Source organism: Triticum dicoccoides, chromosome 4A (genome assembly GCF_002162155.2).
Source record: "Triticum dicoccoides isolate Atlit2015 ecotype Zavitan chromosome 4A, WEW_v2.0, whole genome shotgun sequence".
Classification (NCBI taxonomy): Eukaryota; Viridiplantae; Streptophyta; class Magnoliopsida; order Poales; family Poaceae; genus Triticum; species Triticum dicoccoides.
In genome coordinates, this window is record NC_041386.1 from 286,911,207 (window position 1) to 286,930,108 (window position 18,902).

The 18,902-nt window shown below is 45.1% G+C and overlaps 1 protein-coding gene across 2 annotated transcripts in view; it reads right to left on the reverse strand.

Moving 5' to 3' along the window:
• The window catches only part of LOC119285795 (protein HUA2-LIKE 2-like), a 40,216-nt gene that overhangs the window by 11,975 nt on the left and 9,339 nt on the right, over positions 1–18,902 (reverse strand). Inside the window, exons 3-8 of one of the 2 annotated variants that reach the window (XM_037565126.1) lie at positions 5,381–7,330; positions 3,196–3,646; positions 2,417–2,522; positions 2,076–2,188; positions 1,810–1,991; positions 35–482 (exon numbers count right to left, since the gene is read on the reverse strand). In XM_037565126.1, coding sequence (XP_037421023.1) covers positions 35–482; positions 1,810–1,991; positions 2,076–2,188; positions 2,417–2,522; positions 3,196–3,646; positions 5,381–7,330 — 3,250 coding nt within the window. Of the gene's footprint in view, positions 1–34; positions 483–1,809; positions 1,992–2,075; positions 2,201–2,416; positions 2,523–3,195; positions 3,647–5,380; positions 7,331–18,902 lie in introns of both variants that reach the window. The other variant, XM_037565125.1, reaches the window with a different exon arrangement.

An 18,902-nucleotide genomic window follows, 5' to 3' on the forward strand; every position in this document is an offset into this window, starting at 1 on the left:
GCTAAATGCCTGCATGCGGAGAAAATGTGCATACATAAGTAGCAACTGCCGGATGCGGCCCAACTGGATCAGATGCCATTTGTGAAGTTGCCTGCAACTGCGTTCTCTGAGCAACGGGAACAGGTGGAGGAGATGATGGCAATGGTGGGGGTGATGGAGGCCAATTGTTCGGGAGGGGAGGACCGTTATCTGAAGGATGGTGATAAGATGGTGTGCAGGTATCACTTCGCTCTGGTTGGGATCTGGTACTAGCTTCAGCTTCAGATGGTGGAGCTACATCCTCCATCTCAAGCTCGCCATCAACATCTTCAAGGATGAGCCCATGCTTCTCTACAGGTATTTGAGATTCTCCCTTCTCATCAACACCTGGAGCCTCATGTTCAGGCGTGACGGCTTCAAAACTAATGTCCTCAGAGGAGCTTCCTTCATCGTCTTCAAGTACTTTCGTGCAAATTAAGTTTGGTATGTGAAAACCAGCATTGCTGAGGAAAATAATGAAGAATGTAAACAAGGGGAACCAGAGGGAGCCATGAACAAAAGATGCTGCTGCATAGTTCAACACAAGTCAGTGTGCTTTGGTAGACTAACGTAGCGAGGGATTAAAACAAAGGCCCTCTTGGCACAAATCGTGAAATCAACTATGATGACAGTGCCACACGGCAATTCTGCACTGCATGCAGTATGCATGATCATATGAATCATGTGCATGGCACATCTTGTGTATCAACAGATTTTTCTCATGTATATTATAAAGAGTGTGTGTTACAAATAGTTCAGTATCAAACGACTGTACCGAGTCCTCTCCTATAATCCAGTGTTAATTCTTTACATTTTCTTGCTAATGTGCTAGCATAGAAAAAAGGGCAGGTGGTTCATTTCAATCTTGGTGGGTTTTATCAAATACTCCCTCCGTTTCAAAATAGATGACCCAATTTTATACTAACTTTGTAATAAAGTTAGTACAAAGTCGAGTCATCTATTTTGGAACGGAGGGAATACTTGCTAGTTGGGTGCTGGTGTCATTAATACATCGTAGCTCGCTGCTTTAACGATCAACCAAGGCCCAATGCATAATAGTCGTACTCAAAATTCTAGAAGTGTGATGCGGAGCATCCTACGATCATCCCCATGTAAAGATAGAGCATTGCTCATCCATGTCGGATCTACTCCACGAGAGAGACCGCGGCCCCTCTACGGAGAAGATCCACCTTGGATTGAAGACCCCTCACGGGAAGATCCCTTTGTGGATTCAAGACCTCCTCACGGAGAAGAACCGGTTACCTCTTGTATCGTCCTTTGTTGACTTTGGATTGTGTATCTCTCTTTGTGTTTCGAGGATCTAGCACATGTGTGATCGTTCTTGTTGGTTTGAGTGATTCTCTCGTGTTTCTCCTCGTGTTTCCCCTCGTGTTCTTCGTGTTCTTCGCGGATCCGCTCCTTTCGTGAAAGATCGGCCGATTAGGGTTCCACTCTACATCAAAGTGCAGATGAGTTCCTGCCACAATATTGCCTGCTTCCAATGTTTGAGGCATGGGGTGTCGAAACACCAAATGGCTCTCTTCATGCATGGCGATAAGGATATAGCTGTATAGGCATAAAGCATACTCTAACCTGGCCTACCAAGAGCTTTCAGAATGATCCAATTTTAGGTATGGCCTATGTCATCTAGTCATCATCGTCTCAAATTGTGTGAGCACATAGAAAAACAGAAGCATTCACACTAATACATATCACTTAAAAGTTAACACCATTATTCAATGCTTGAACAGAAGGGCCACGATTGACGGTTGTTTAAGTTGGCTAGCATACCTCCCATACTCATCAACAAGCATTCCTTCGTTATCACGCAATGGGTCATTTAAAGCTCTCTCTGTCCTTGAAGGACGGCGAGAGCTGCCAAAAGATGCCTCATTGATAACCTCGAGTTCTCTAATATGGTGACGAATGATGTATTCTGGAAGTGTTTTCCTCTCAAGCCAAAGTTTCAGAACCTAATAATAAATAAAAACATGTAAGGGGTGGGGAAAGGAACATTGTATATGCCATCTATTCTACCAGATTATGAAGGCACTTGCCTTGAGACATTGCCTTCGATTCTCCCATGCCGAATTTCCAGGAGGTGCGGCGGCATAAAGTAAACGAGGCAGAACCACCTGAACAACGGAGGGGAATACATCACCAGTTCCACCTGCAGAATTCCCTACAGTGCTGAAAATTAATACGCGTGCATAGACAAAGACAAAGACAAAGACAACAACAAAGACAAAGACGACAACGACGACGAACAACAACAACAACAACAACAACAACACAACAACAACAACATCACCAGTTCCACCTGCAGAATTTCCTACAGTGCTGAAAATTAATACGCATGCATAGACAAAGACAAAGGCAAAGACAAAGACAAAGTTACCTTTCTGATTGCAAGAGCATTGAGTTATTGAATCAATAAGAAAGAAAAGGTCCACCCTCTTATATAAATTTTCCTTTTCCATGCATTCAACAATAATATCAATCGCCTAGACAGTGGAGGAAAAACTGTGTTAGAAAAACTTGATAGCAATTGGTTGCATGGATAGACATGTTTATCTTTGTATTGGCAAGCTGAAAATAGCATGCTGTCTGTAAAAATAAGATTTCGTCAACTAACTTAGAATTCGCAAGTGGTAAGTAATGCAATGACTGCAAGCATTATCACTCGTTAGTTCCAAGTCCACAAGTTCTAATATAGATTGCCATAACATATCAAAGGCATAAAAAGAAACAAGAAACTATATATTAGAGATATGCCGCTTTCACCATTTCTACTGGCAAAATTTTGTTCCGCATAGGTCACAATCACATCACATAATATAACGAAGACGCTCAGGGGTACCATCATCCCTGACGTGTTCTTAAAAGGGAGGTGGAATCAAACAAGGGTTCCTTGGTAGCACAACCATATGCCACCATTGAGCTACCCAGTGATTCCCCACGGCAAATAATATAGAAGAACTGGTGGTTGGCATGAAGAACATGGCATCAAACCAGGCTAAGTACACGAAGAACCCAAATAATTGCCAATCCACCAACAAGTACAAAAATTGACCGTGTTGAATAAATCTACAAACAAGAAACTCATGACAACCCTAAAAAAAGCATAACGGCAAAGATCTAACAGTAAAAACAAAGTACAGATATGCATGGTCTAACCTCCCAAGCAATGCCATGTTTAGCGCAATCAATAGCAAGACGTGTTGCACATGCTATGTTTTCTTTTGTTCTTGTCAGCATACCAAGAAAAGCTCCAAAAGCCTTCCGTGCTGCATTAGCCTCGTTGCTCCTTGCTACTTTTTTCACATCATTCTCTTGTGGGTTATCAGAACGACTCCTAGAATGAACACTGTCATTTGTAGAGGTGGACCTGTCTATCTGATTCGAAGGTGAAAGCTGTCCCTGTCCTTCCTTAAGAGGTGTGCTGACCAAAGGTTTAGAAATATACTTGCCGTTCAAGAAGTAATCTGAAAAGGAAGTTGACCGAGAGAACCTTCTAGCTTGGGCAACAGCAATGAGTTCTTTCATAGGCATTGCATCTGGAGACGTGCACCTATCCTTCAGGTTTCTGTGGTTCAGTTCTTTCAATGCCAAAGCTGAGAAGGTGTGCCTAAAGATAAAGTATCATTATGCTTTATAAGGCTGCATTATTAATATAAGAACCAACTGGAAGGTAAGATAAAAAAGATATCAGACAGGGCAAAGGCAACTGTGAAGTTGGGAGACATATCCAACATATATTCAACTCGGTAAACTGGATGCTGCACTCAGAATGTACAAAGTGTTATACTGATTATGAGGCATGGTTTGGTTGAAGTGAAAGAGTTCAATCACTATTCAAGTGGCTAATCACCAGGAGACAACTGAGTTTTCAGTGGGGATCAGGAAAGCAGAATATAACACACACAAAATTCACTATTCCAAAGAGCGGCGTGTAGATGAATAGAAGGGGCACAAATTCATCATAAGGGGCATATGGGGCTAGATAGACAGTACACCTTCGAATTCAGATGTATAGGTCGCATTCCCACTGCCAAGTTCCAAGCATTGACCAATAATTAAGCCAAAAATACCAGGGTTATGTGACACACAATTGTTGCCATTGGATTCATATTCAAAAGCACCTTATGTTTGCTAATTTTACAACTGCTCATAAAATATTATGCAGGCAACTTACAGCAAAATATTGAGCTTGGACAGTCAAAATACGCCTCATATTTCTGAACCAGAGGGAGTACCACAATTCTCATTATTAAGAAAGGATTGTGCAGGATAAATGAAATATCCCTCAAAAAGTCAACAGAGCATCCAGCCATCACATATATGCAACATGGACGAATTTATCATATATGACCAAATAAACTATAATTAGATAATTCCGAATATCCAACTCATAAAGCATCAAATTTGCATAGAAAATTTGGAGCATCCAGCTCAAAAATATAAATAAGAAATACAGAAGTAATAAGTATATCGTCGGTAAGTGCAACCAAAATGCTAGTCATATCACTTACCCAAGCAATTTAGTATCCAGAGGCAGAGCATCTACATGGATGGAAACATATTACACTGTGGATTAATGAAATTTGGAAGAAAATTTAATTTGGAATATAATACGGAAGGCAACATTAAGTGAGAATTAACGCTCATCTCCACCAATTTTTCTAAGTTTCAAGCAGGGCAAGATCTCAGATTATGCCAGCATAAACTCCTGTTGTACTAGCAATATATAAAAGCCACAACTGAAGCCATGCCATCATTGCATGAGAAAAATGTCTAGCATGTCTGTTGTACAATTAATGCACCGTGTACCATGTCAGCTATCACGGCTTTAGTTAGTTAGCAATAACTACACGAGGGTGTAGTTTGCCATTCCTTCCTGTAAAACCACCAGAGATTGCCCTCATAGCACATACCCGAATCTCAGGATTGAACAGATGGTGGATGAAGATAGCCCACCAGGGATAGCACATATTATCCTTGACGCCAACAGATTGTGTATTATTATAGATATGCCTAATATGGATGAATTGCATATTTCAAGCCATACCACCCTTCTTTTAAATAGGTCATGTAATCAATGTCTATCCAAACATACAGCTCCAATAGTATATTTCAGATGAAACAACTATGCATTACATGGTAACATCATTCTACACAAGTAAAAAACAATTGTAACACAAAATCCACCAAAACATGACCATAAAAGAAATTGCAGGTGCTGTAAAATTGTTGGAGAAAGATGGCTGACATGAAGTCATGAAGATATGGAACATATCAGTGTACACAAATAATTGTGCATACAAAAGCAAAGATTTACTTTGACATGAAAGATAGAGCTTACACTTCAGATGTTCGGGTATCTGCATCAGACTGTATACTAGAAGACTTGGTAGCCAATGAAGAGGAGCTTGTGGTATCACAAATATTGATTGCTGATGCTAAAACAGTATCACCACGTGATACTGAATCACTGTTCACATTATTATCAGAGAGAAGAAACTTTGGCCCGTCAACTGGCTCACCGCATCTGTCATCACTCCTGTTAACATCAAAAGCAGGGCAGCCGATTGGTTTTGTATCACTACTGTAGCTGATTAGCTTGGAGACATCATTATAGCTAGGTTTCCGAGAAGATGATAACCGATCATGTACAGCTATGGTCTGTGTCACATCAAGGGCAGGCTCATTCAGTTTCATGGAAACAACTACATTTTTATTCTGTAAAATTGATCCTGAGGTGTGTGTTTGGCCTGTTGAGCTATGCATTAATTGCATGCCTGATGATCCAAGGCTTTCAATTATTCCAGATCTGCTAGGGCTTGTGACTACTGTGTCTGCCGATTTACTAGAATGGCTGTTTTCTGCAGACACACAACCATTTAGAATCAACTGCTTTGATCCTCTCTCTTCAGGAAGACTACTAATAGTTTCCGCAACATTAGCAGACATAGCTTCTAAAGCACGATGGAGGCGTTTTGATGGTGGCAAAGCAGCTTCCACATCCAATGTTAAACCCCTTGGTTGGTATTCTTTATTCTTCCAGACAGAGTGACCATCCCCTAGCAGGACAGGTATGTTTAATATGGATGACTGGTCAGCTGAAGAAGCATTGCTAATATGCATAACAGAGTGGTCAGCAGGTGCAGCAAGCCCTGATCTATTATTAGGGACATCAATCTGGCCAACTGTCTTTGGTGAAGCCACTGACTGAGGCCTTCCCATTCGAACCCTTGCTCTTTTGACCAACGGCAAGTGTTCATCTCCGTCTGACTTATTAAATTCATTCTTTGAATTTGGAGAATCTGTGAGTCTTCCACTCAACTCAACCTCGAATTCCTCGTCCTTATTGGTTGTCATACAATCTGTAGCATGAGGAACCCAGTTTCTATTTGGCTTCCTTTTTCTCTTGAAAATTACTGTTGACTTCATGGGAAAACTTGACGCACCATTTGATTTTAATTCTATCGCTGAAGCTCCATTTTGAGATGCTTCACTGTCACAGGTATTATCTACCTTAGCAGTAGAAGACAAATTTTTATTGCAGTCACTAGCCCCAGGAGTTCCAGGTTGATTGAAGGTGCCTACACTTGAATGCACACAAACCTCATCCAGCATAGAAAGGGTGCCTGAGTTCGCTTTGTCATGCTCTGGGTATTTAAGAACAGTCAATTCTTCCTTATTGTCATCAGAAACCAAATCAACAGAAGCCAAACTGGTTTCACCCAAAAGCTTACAAGAACCCTGAACTTTTCTGTTTACAACACTCAATGAACTTCTCGACATCCGCAAAGCTAGAGCCCTACTCCGTGTGTAGCAGTTCTGAGAGTATGCATCCCTTAGCTTTTTTTTCGAAAATGAACTAGCAGACAAAGGGATATTCCTCATCTCGTCAAGCATGGATATGTTTTCTGTGGGCCCGTCAGGAGCAGAATTTACAACGCATCGCTCACTCCCGACTAAAGTGACAGAAGGCGCATCAGCAGTGACCAAGCCGCGATCTCTTGCAGTGACTGAATGGTCTTCTAATTTTTTATCACTACACATGTTAGAGCTCTTAGCTAGATCTTTAGTATCCAATCTGCTATTACTATCACCAAGATTTTCTTCACCTGGTTTCACTTCATCGGCAGTAAGATCAAGCTTGTTATTATCTTTCTTCAAAGAATCGTAAACATCAATTATCTCACCAACTGCTCTTACAAAATCAGCCCCTTTGCCATGTCGCTTAGCAAGTAAAGACCTCCTTTTCTCCTCAGTGAACGCCTCCAGTTCTGCATAGTTGCAGAAAGCACTACAGTAGAAAGAACGAGCGGTCAGACATGAAAGAGAAAACAGGTGTCATGTCTTAGTTATGGTAATTCAGTTCCCTAACACATGTTCTCTGCACACCTTGCCCTGCTGGGTCAAAACTCAATGCAAAAGGACCCACTCATAACTGTTACATGTGACAAACAGTATTGTCCTATATAGTAAGCTTTAAGTAAAAGACTTGGTATGTTACTGAAGCTGCCTTCAGTACTGCATTTCCCATTTTTGTAATTATGCTGCAATTAAACCCATTAAGGGGGAAAGACTGGGCAGGCAGTGGGTTATGCCATGTGGCACTCGCTGGTTGGCTGAGGTGAGGAAAAAAATTAGGATGGAGAAGAGGGTTTTTTTTATAATGATTTTTTTAGATGGAGGTGAGGGAAGGTTTTTTTTTATGGACATGAGCGCTTTTTGTTAGATGGAGGTGAAGACCCACGTGGGGAGCGGAAACGAGCGCACAGCTTCATCTCAGGAGGAGCGCAATGGTGCGCCCCAACCACTAGTTCCCCAGCATACTGGGTTAATTGTATGAAAGCTACCTGCTTCGCATCTCACTTCATCTAGTGACACTTACCAAGAGTATATTCCAACACACAAAAGGTGCCTTGGGTATAAAGGTATTATCTAAACCTTGCTCTATGTTTATCACTATTTTATTATAGTTATATTCCATCAACATCCTTTGCACTAGATATTTTGTTTTAATTTTTTGATGTAATATTGTTACTTTTGATGACAAATCTGTAATATTATTTCTATGCGTCAGTCTAAGTATTACATATTAGCGTCTAAACGATATGTTCAAAGTTTTGACTGTGCATATTCTAATATGGCACCTATTTTGTAGTTACTGGTACACAACATCTATCATCACATTTAGAAGTCATATGTTACGCACAACTCGTTTGTTTCAAAATACTGAGAGATTGAAATTAACTTCAAAGAAATCTATTATGTGCAATTGGGCCCTCTACTCCCACATGTGACAAACCAACACATGTCAGACTCCATTCTGTCAGAGAAGATCACGGCGCTCTCCAAGTTGAGCACGCAGACCGAGCTAAGGACGTTCAAAAGCTGGCCGGCTGTGTCGCCTCTCTGAGCCGATTTATATTCCGGATCAGAGAGAAGGCGCTCTCTCTGTACCGGCTCCTGAAGAAAACAAAGGTGTTTGTCTAGACCGATGAGGCAAAAGCAGCCCCTGGAAGAGATCAAGCAATTGCCAGTGACCAACCCAACCCTCGCAGCACCCCGGGACGGTGAGCAGATGTTGTTGTACATATAAGCCACCAACCAGGTGGTGTTGCAGTAAGTGCATTCATGGTGGTTGAATGCGAGGAGGATGGTCATGCTTATAAAGTCCAGCGGCCAGTTTACTACGTTTCCAAGGTGCTTTCTGTTAGAGTTATAATATAAGTCATGTACCCCTTTGTATTTATCCCGATGTATAAGGGGTTTCCTGCATATGTTCCACACCTGTACATGTATATATATATCGGCCTATGGCCTCATGGGAATACAAGTTGCTTTCCTAACATGGTATTAGAGCTTTAGGTTTTTTTTTAGCACGGGCAACTCGTGCGATCCAACCCTGTGCCGCCGGCCTTCTCCTTTGTCCGGCTGTGCTGTTCCGGCGTTGATCTCCTGCGGCCTCTTCCGTCGCGTCGCAGCCGCTGCCGCTGCTTCTTCCATTGGTCAACGCCCTCCCTCCCACGCTCGATCTCCATCAACGCCCGTGGTCGCTACTCTGCCTGCAGTCCTGATCCAGTGGGAGGATCCAACCGCCAGGTCCCGCCCGTGATCCAGTCGCCCGGTCCCGCCCACGATCCAGCTGCCCGGTCCTGCCCGTGACCCAGCCGCCAGGTCCCGCCCACGATCCAGCCACTGCTGCAGCCGGGTCCCAACTGCTCTCGATCAGTCGCCAGGTCCCGATTGAGACTCCTGATCGTTGGCCACCACTGATTCCTTGGGCCTGATCGAGACTCCTGCCGCAGCTGCAGATCCAGGCTCCTGATTATCGGTCCAAAAAAAAAAAAAGGCGCGATGTCTCTGTCCTCGGGCTATGTTGCTGTCCCTCGCTGTCCGGTGATCTTTGATGGTACTAACTACACCGAGTTTACTGGCTTCATGCGCATTCACATGCGTGGCATCCGTCTTTGGGGTGTTCTTTCTGGCGAGGTCTGCTGTCTGCCACGTCCAGTTCCTCCGGTGGCCCCTACTCCGCCAACTCCATCGGTTCTTCCTACGGATGCTAATCAGGCCGCCAAGGATGCGGCTAAGGTTGCTGATGAGGCTGCTGATCGTGCTTATGATGAGAGGGTTTTGGCTTATGAGGAGGCTCTTCAGACGTATCATGGTGCTCTGTCTGTTTACACCCAGTGGCTTGATGATGATGCTCGTGTTGCAGCTGTTCTCACTGCTAGTGTTTTGCCTCAGTTTGCTTCTGAATTTCTGGGTCTTTCTACTGTCTTTGAGATGTGGACCCGTCTTCGTGAGCGCTATCAGCCCTCTGGTGATGCCTTATACCTCTCTGTGATCCGTCAGGAGCATGCTCTTCAGCAGGGTGACTCTACTGTCGATGACTTCTATGCACAGAGTTCTGCTATCTGGCGCCAGCTTGATTCTCTTCGTAGTGCTGGGTGTCGTACCTGCCCCTGTTGCCAGGCTGTCCAGGCCAATTTGGAGTTTCATCGCGTCTATGAGTTCTTGTCTCGGCTCCGTAAGGAGTTTGAGCCCCGGTGTGCTCAGTTGTTTGCTCGTGGCCGTATTTCTCTCATGGAGGCGCTTTCTGAGATTCGTGCTGAGGAGACTCGCTTACGTGGTGCTGGTTTGTTGGAGGTTCCCTCTGTGCTCGCTACTCGTGCTCCTACGCCACTTGCTCCACCGACCCCTTCTCGCTCGAGTGCTCCGCCGCTCTTGCCCACTCCTTCTGGAGGCTCAGGTCGCCCCCGTCCACATTGCGCCTATTGCAACAATGATGGTCATCTTGAGTCTCAGTGCTACACGAAGAAGAAACACCTGCGCAAGGCTCGATCATCATCTTCCGGGACTTCGTCATCTACCTTGACAGCTTCAGCCATTGCTTTGACTGAGCAGGATATTTTGAGACTTAAGCGTCTGCTCGCGGCTTCAGGTTCTTCCTCGACGGGTACTGCCGGTTCTGTGACTGATGCTTCCCGCACTGAGCAATCACCCTCTACACAGTCAGGTACATCCCCCTGGGTTCTGGACTCTGGAGCTTCTTTTCATATGTCTTCTCATTCTTCCACTTTGTCCTCTCTTCGATCACTGGATTCTCCTATTCATGTCTTCACTGCTGATGGTACTCCACTTTCTGTTGCTAGTAGAGGCAATCTTACTACTCCTTCTTATTCTGTTCCTGATGTTGCTCATGTTCCTCGACTTACCATGAATTTGTTTTCTGCTGGTCAACTTACGGATTCTGGTTGTCGCGTCATCCTTGACGTTGACTCTTGTTCTGTCCAGGACCGTCACACGCACACTCTGGTTGGGGCTGGCCCTCGCCGCCGTGATTCTCAGGGTCTTTGGGAGTTGGACTGGCTTCATGTTCCTTCTGCTGCCACCACCATCGCCAGTTCTTCCGCTTCTGTCGCCTCCGTCACTGGTTCCTTCCAGCAGTGGCATCATCGACTTGGTCATCTGTGTGGTTCTCGGTTGTCTTCTTTAGTTCGTCGAGGCCTTCTGGGGTCTGTCTCAGGAGATGTCTCTTTAGAGTGTCAGGGTTGTCATCTTGGCAAGCAGATTCAGTTACCATATTCACATAGTGAGTCAGTGTCTAAGCGTCCTTTCGATTTAGTCCATTCTGATGGATGGGGTCCGGCCCCTTTCGCTTCGACCGGTGGTCATAAATACTATATTATTTTCATAGATGATTTCTCTCGTTACACATGGCTTTATTTCATGACTTCTCGTTCTGAGGTGTTGTCTATTTATAAGTGTTTTGCTGCCATGGTTCATACTCAGTTCTCTTCACCCATTCGTGTTTTTCGTGCTGACTCCGCTGGCGAGTATATCTCTAAGATGTTGCGTGGTGTTCTTGCTGAGCACGGGACTCTCTCTCAATTCTTTTGTCCTGGTGCTCATGCTCAGAATGGTGTGGCTGAGCGAAAGCATCGACATCTTCTTGAGACGGCTCGTGCATTGATGATTGCTGCCTCTCTCCCGCCTCATTTTTGGGCTGAGGCCTTCTCCACATCCACCTATCTTATCAATATACAGCCTTCCGCTGCTCTACAGGGTGGTGTTCCTTTCGAGCGACTTTTTGATCGTTCTCCCGATTATTCGATGCTTCGCTCGTTTGGTTGTGTTTGCTATGTCCTTCTTGCCCCTCGCGAACGCACCAAACTGACCGCTCAGTCTATTGAGTGTGTCTTCTTAGGCTACAGTGATGAGCATAAGGGCTATCGTTGTTGGGATCCTATTGGTCGTCGGATGCGTATCTCTCGGGATGTGACTTTTGAAGAGTCTCGTACCTTCTACCCACGCCCATCTTCCTCGACTTTTTTAGTGCAGGATCTCTCTTTCCTCACTTTTCCTGACTCACCTATCACTCCGGCCGAGACTGTACCTCTCCGTTCCACTTCCTCTCCTTCTCCACATCTAGTTGATTTGCAGCCACCATCATCCCCGGTCTCCTCGCCTCGCATGTCACCGGGTTCTCCACCTTCATCTCCGGTGACTTCCTCCCCGGTCTCCTCTCCCAGCCTGTCACCGGATTCTACACCTTCATCTCCGGTGACTTCTTCATCGCCACCCCCTGATTCTACCTTGTCGATTCCTCCTTCTATTATTCCATCTTTTCCTCAGCATTACACTCGTCGTCCACGACCAGTTGATGCCTCTGTGGATGGGTCGTCATCTTCCTCTCAGCCTACTTATGGCTTGCGTTCTCGTCCTCGTCCGCCTGTTGATCGCTTTGGATTTCCCACCGCCGGTGCTGCTGTTCTTGAGCCGACTTCTTACCGTCAGGCTGTTGTTCATCCTGAATGGCAGTTTGCGATGGCAGAGGAGATTGCTGCTCTTGAACGCACTGGTACCTGGGATCTTGTTTCTCTTCCTCCCGGAGTCCGTCCGATCACTTGTAAGTGGGTCTACAAGGTTAAAACTCGCTCCGATGGTTCTCTTGAGCGTCACAAAGCTCGTCTTATGGCTCGTGGTTTTCAGCAGGAGCATGGTCGTGATTATGACGAGACTTTTGCTCCTGTGGCTCATATGACCACTGTTCGTACACTTCTTGCCGTTGCCTCTGCACGCCACTGGTCTATATCTCAGCTTGATGTTAAAAATGCCTTTCTTAATGGTGAGTTGCGTGAGGAGGTGTACATGCAGCCACCACCTGGGTATTCTGTTCCTGATGGCATGGTATGTCGTCTTCGTCGCTCTCTCTATGACCTTAAGCAAGCCCCCCGCGCCTGGTTTGAGCGCTTTGCCTCTGTGATCACTGCTGCTGGTTTTTTAGCCAGTGCTCATGATCCAGCATTGTTTATTCACCTTTCTCCTCGTGGACGGACTCTTCTTCTTCTTTATGTTGATGACATGATCATCACGGGGGATGACCCCGAGTATATTGCCTTTGTAAAGGCCCGTCTTAGTGAGCAGTTTCTTATGTCTGATCTTGGACCTCTTCGCTACTTTCTTGGGATTGAAGTCTCTTCTACCTCTGATGGCTTTTTTATCTCCCAGGAAAAGTATATCCAGGATCTTCTTGCTCGTGCTGCTCTTACTGACGAGCGCGTTGTTGAGACTCCTATGGAGCTCAATGTTCACCTCCGTGCTACTGATGGTGATCCTCTCCCTGATCCGACGCGTTATCGTCATCTTGTTGGCAGTCTTGTCTATCTAGCTGTCACTCGTCCGGACATCTCTTATCCGGTTCATATTCTGAGTCAGTTTGTCTCTGCCCCCACCTCGGTTCACTATAGTCATCTACTTCGTGTTCTTCGATATCTTCGAGGCACGATCTCTCACCGTCTATTCTTTCCTCGCTCCCGTTCTTTACAGCTCCAGGCCTATTCGGATGCTACGTGGGCTAGTGATCCTTCCGATCGCCGTTCACTTTCTGCTTACTGTGTTTTTCTTGGTGGTTCTCTCATTGCCTGGAAGATGAAGAAACAGCTTGCAATTTCCCGTTCGAGTGCCGAGGCTGAGTTGCGAGCAATGGCTCTTTTGACGGCAGAGGTGACTTGGTTACGGTGGTTACTTCAGGATTTTGGTGTTTCTGTCACTACACCGACTCTGCTTTTATCTGACAGTACAGGTGCTATCAGCATTGCACGCGATCCTGTGAAGCATGAGCTCACCAAGCATATTGGTGTTGATGCGTTCTATGTGCGCGCTGCTGTGCAGGATCAGGTTATTGCTCTTCAGTATGTGCCTTCCGAGTTACAGTTGGCGGATTTCCTGACGAAGGCTCAGACTAGAGCACAACATGGCTTTTATCTCTCCAAACTCAGTGTTGTTCATCCACCATGAGTTTGAGGGGGGGGGTGTTAGAGTTATAATATAAGTCATGTACCCCTTTGTATTTATCCCGATGTATAAGGGGTTTCCTGCATATGTTCCACACCTGTACATGTATATATATATCGGCCTATGGCCTCATGGGAATACAAGTTGCTTTCCTAACACTTTCTCCATGCAAAATCCGATACCCGCATTATCAGAAGATTACTTTCGCCGTGTTCATGGCATCCCGGAAACTGCAGCATTATTTTCAGGCTTGCCCCATTACGATGGTAAGCCAAGTACCCATGTCCAAAATCATCAGTAATATCAAGGATGCGGCCGGACGAATTGCCAAATGGGCCCTGGAACTGCTGCCTTCTGAAAGCAAGTAGCAGTCACCGCCCTGGAACTGCTGCCTGCATCCTCTTGCGTCCGGCTTCGGAGGTGCCGCTGATACCGACGCCAGGGCCACCTCGCCGCTCCGCATCCTCCTTCATCGGTGCCTCACTCGTGAGTACCATCTAGATCACCAACTTTTACGGTTGCACATCCAACCACCGAGTGTCCAGCACGAAGGATCGGTCTACGGTTTCGTTGTTTGCGTCGTCATCGTTGATGTCAGGAGGGAGAAGGCTGGCAGGGACGGTGGGCTTGGAAGAGAGCTCCATGAGGAGTGGGAACAGCCGCGGCCTCAGGGCAGCTGCGGTAGACAGGGAGACAGCAGGGCTGCCCCATCTCCCAGAAGCAGTTGGCATAGGACACGCCGAACTCGTTGGGCAGAACACAGCAGCAACCCACTCGGCCTTGTGGCAGCGGTAGGAGTCGGCGAACAGTAGGACGCGATCGAGATGGATTTGTTTTTTTAAACGGTGTGCTACACCAGGGGTAAAATAGTCTTTTCACATTACACTTAACACCGTTAGAGGCAAAAATGGACAGAAGCGTCCATAATGAACAGAAGTTACATTTTGTATAAAATAGGGAAGAAATAAAAAATTTAGGCCAAACAGGGAGAGCACATTTTAAGAAAGGGACAATTAAGGAATTATTCTACTCCTAAAGGTCAAGGAGCGGGTTATTCCCTTGGCTTGTACACCAATGTATTATTGGTTGTAGAACTCCATATGACAATTTCAACTGAACATGTTGGTAGTTGCGTAGAAAGAGACTATTACACCCTTGGAGCCCCCGTGTCGCTCCCAGTGGCGAAACCCTAGCTACCAGCAAGCCCCCTTCCTTCCCCTCCCTCCCCTCGCCACCGCCGGAGGATGCCGGTGTGCTTGCGCGCTGGAGCGGCGGGAGCGCGCGGTGGCGGCTGTCTGCACGCAGGGGAGGTCGAGATGGCGTGGAACGCATGGACGGGGGCGCTGCTATGGCAGCGGCTGGTGACTGCAATGAGCGGCAGAGTTGTGGGCGCGGGATCGCCCCGGTCCGTGACAACGACTCTGCCCCCACCCACCCTTCTCCCTCCTCCCACCCGCCGTCGATGGATGTCGCTGAGCTGGTGAGCGCGCGCGCAGCAACCCTGACGGGTGCTGCTATGTTGTGCCCTGACAGATCCTGGCGACAAAGGCTGCGGGCCGAGCGAGGCGGCAACGCGTTGCAGGTTACTATTGTCGCCAGCTAGACGCACTCCCGGCGGTGGCCGGCCTGCTGGCGCTACGCTGGCAGGTGCCCACTCCTGCGACATCAACATTCCTAGGCTTCCCCCCTACATGTGCGTCAGTCTTTTCCAATGTTCTTCCCCATGTCCGGTCTGCCACTGCATCTGAGGTCTTTGCTCACGGGTCAAGGCGAAATCCCCGCGTGGCGGCGACGCCCAAGGGTGCCATCACCTCCTTTGAGGCGTTGGCATGATCCTAACCGGACCTCCTTGAGCACCGGAAGAAATACCAGCGTCTCAATGTCGTTCCCCTCTTGAAGGCTCTACTTTGGCTGCAGGTGGAGTACTTGATGCGGCAGATGGTGTGTAACGCCCATGATGCGGCTATATCTCCCACGTGTCGAGGCACGACTTAGAGGCATAACTATATGATGGTTTAGTCGCAAGTTGGGTAATCTTCACACAATCCCATGTGCTGAATAAGAAAGGGATAAAGAGTTGGCTTACAATCGCCACTTGACACAAATAACAAGTTAAACATACATCATCCAGAATACAATCAAGGTCCGACTACGGAACCAAAATAAAAGAAGACAACCCCAAATGCTAGATCCCCGATCGTCCCAACTGGGCTCCACTACTGATCAACCGGAAAAGACACAAAACAATAAACAAGATCTTCATCGAGCTCCCACCTGAGCTCGGTGGCGTCACCTGCACTGGTATCATCGGCACCTGCAACTGTTTGGAAGTATCCATGAGTCACGAGGACTCAGCAATCTCACACCCGCGAGATCAAGACTATTTAAGCTTATGGGTAGCATAAGGTAATGAGGTGGAGCTGCAGCAAACACTAAGCAAATATGATGGCTAACATACGCAAATAAGAGCGAGAAGAGAAGCAACGCAACGGTCGTGAAGCTAAAAGTGATCAAGAAGTGATCCTGAAACTACTTACGCACAACCAAAACACAAGAACCGTGTTCACTTCCCGGACTTCATAAAAAAGAGACCATCACGGTTACACACACAGTTGATGCATTTTAATTAAGTTAAGTGTCAAGTTCTCTACAACTGAACATTAACAAATTCTCATCTGTCACATAACCGCAAGCACGGCTTTCGAAAGTTTAAACCCTGCAGGGGTGTCCGAACTTAGCCCATCACAAGCTCTTCCGGTCAACGAAGGATATTTCTTCTCCCGGGAAGACCCGACCAGGCTCGGAATCCCGGTTACAAGACTTTTCAACAATAATAAAACAAGACCAGCAAAGCCGCCCGATGTGCCGACAAATCCCGATAGGAGCTGCACATATCTCGTTCTCAGAGCACACCGGATAGGTCAAGCTACGAGTAAAACCAGCCCTCAAATTGCCCCGAGATGGCCTCGCAGGTTGCCCAGTTCGGACCAACACTTAGAGAAGCACTGGCCCGGGGGGTTAAAATAAAAATGACCCTCGGGCTCCGGAAACCCAAGGGAAAAAGGCTTAGGTTGTTAGGCAAATGTAAAACCAAGGTTGGGCCTTGCTGGAGGAGTTTTATTCAAAGCGAACTGTCAAAGGTTCCCATAACACCCAAGCGCGTAAGGAACGCAAAATTAAGGAACATAACACCGGTATGACGAAAACTAGAGCGGCAAGAGTGGAACAAAACACCAGGCATAAGGCCAAGCCTTCCACCCTTTACCAAGTATATAGATGCATTAATTAAAATAAGAGATATTGTGATATCCCAACATATCCATGTTCCAACATGAAACAAACTTCAACTTTACCTGCAACTAGCAACGCTATAAGAGGGGCTAAGCAAAAGCGGTAACATAGCCAAACAACGGTTTGCTAGGATGGTTGAAAAAGGTTAGAGGCTATCATGCAATTTGAGAGGCTGGAAAAACAAGTGATAGGTAGCACGACATAGCGGTAGAGCGAACAACTAGCAAGCAAAGATAGAAATAGACTTTAAACTTTATTTGAATGTAACAAGGCAAAAAGAGCAATAGTGAAGAAGAAGAGTACGAGAATATTCCTTCTGAAATATAATTTTCTTAAGAAAATAATTCCTAAGGCTTTCCATTTCTAACTAAGGCCACGCGACTAGGTCGACATCACCAAACATATACAACAACTATATAATCAAACAAAAGCAAGTATTCTATAAGACAACTAAACCAACATTACAAACCATTCTAGTCAAGCAACGAAACATCATACAACACTATGAAATGAAATGATCTTAGTCTAGTCCTAAAATATTATTAAAAGGAAATAGAATCAACTGCATTATATCAAACTAATTCATTTGTCAAACAATTAACAACAACTACACAACACATTGAACAAATGGATGAACAACCATCTTAGACATGATATGGTTAAGAGTAATTATCAACCACAAATAAATACTAGGATGAATACAAATATTCATAATGGTTAACAACAACCAAAGTATAAACATCAAACGCAATTACTATGGTGAGCATTGCTATAACAAGAGCCAATCCAATACTATGGTCAAAACTAAATAAACAACTAAATCAAGACACATCTTCACATAAGGCATGTGAGTATAGAATCACTAGAGGTCTCAACGAATAACACATGCATCAACAAACAAGTGATCATGATAAGATACTAAAGTAGGACATGGTCTTATTACTAAAGAACGACTAATACCAATAACCACTAACGGTAATAATATCACCACAACACAACTCAACTAACATGAAAGGTAAACTAGTCTAAGCATGTGATGGACTATTGCGACACATATACAAAACTCATAATAGTAACGTGAGACAAGTCAATCATATAAGAGCAACACAAGTACAACGATAACACATGGAACACCATAAGACATGAAAGATCACTTGCATAAACGGCATCTAGATATACAACAATGTTATAACTAGGTACAAATGTATAACGCTATGTAAGAATGATCATCACACAAGATGCCAAATTATGATACTAATATAATACAACTCGCAACAATGAGATAACTTAGTTGATATCAACTAACATGAACATCAAGAATGGCAAGAGCACACAACCTTACATACTAGTTATCTCATATAAGCACATGGACATAGTTATGTCCTATAAGGACATGGACATGTCATACTAAGCATTTAGGCAAGTTAGACAACCAGATCATGACATCAAGCAATGTACTATACTAGAATGAGTGAAAATGACATGCACTTCTATTTATTACAATCTATAGTTGTAAAGACATAGATACTCCACTAGGCATGATCTAATACATGAACTGCTACATACATGCTATACAATCTAGTTATGCAGTCACATCATCATGCGGGGTATTGATGAAGCATCAAACTTAAGTCATATGAGATCATACACTGGAAACATGTATCTCTAACAGGCAAAGGCTAACCATATGTGTGATCATAAAGTACAAACTAACACTCATATAACACATGTAAAGCATCCAATGGAACACACACGACCTTGAGAAAGTGCTAAAA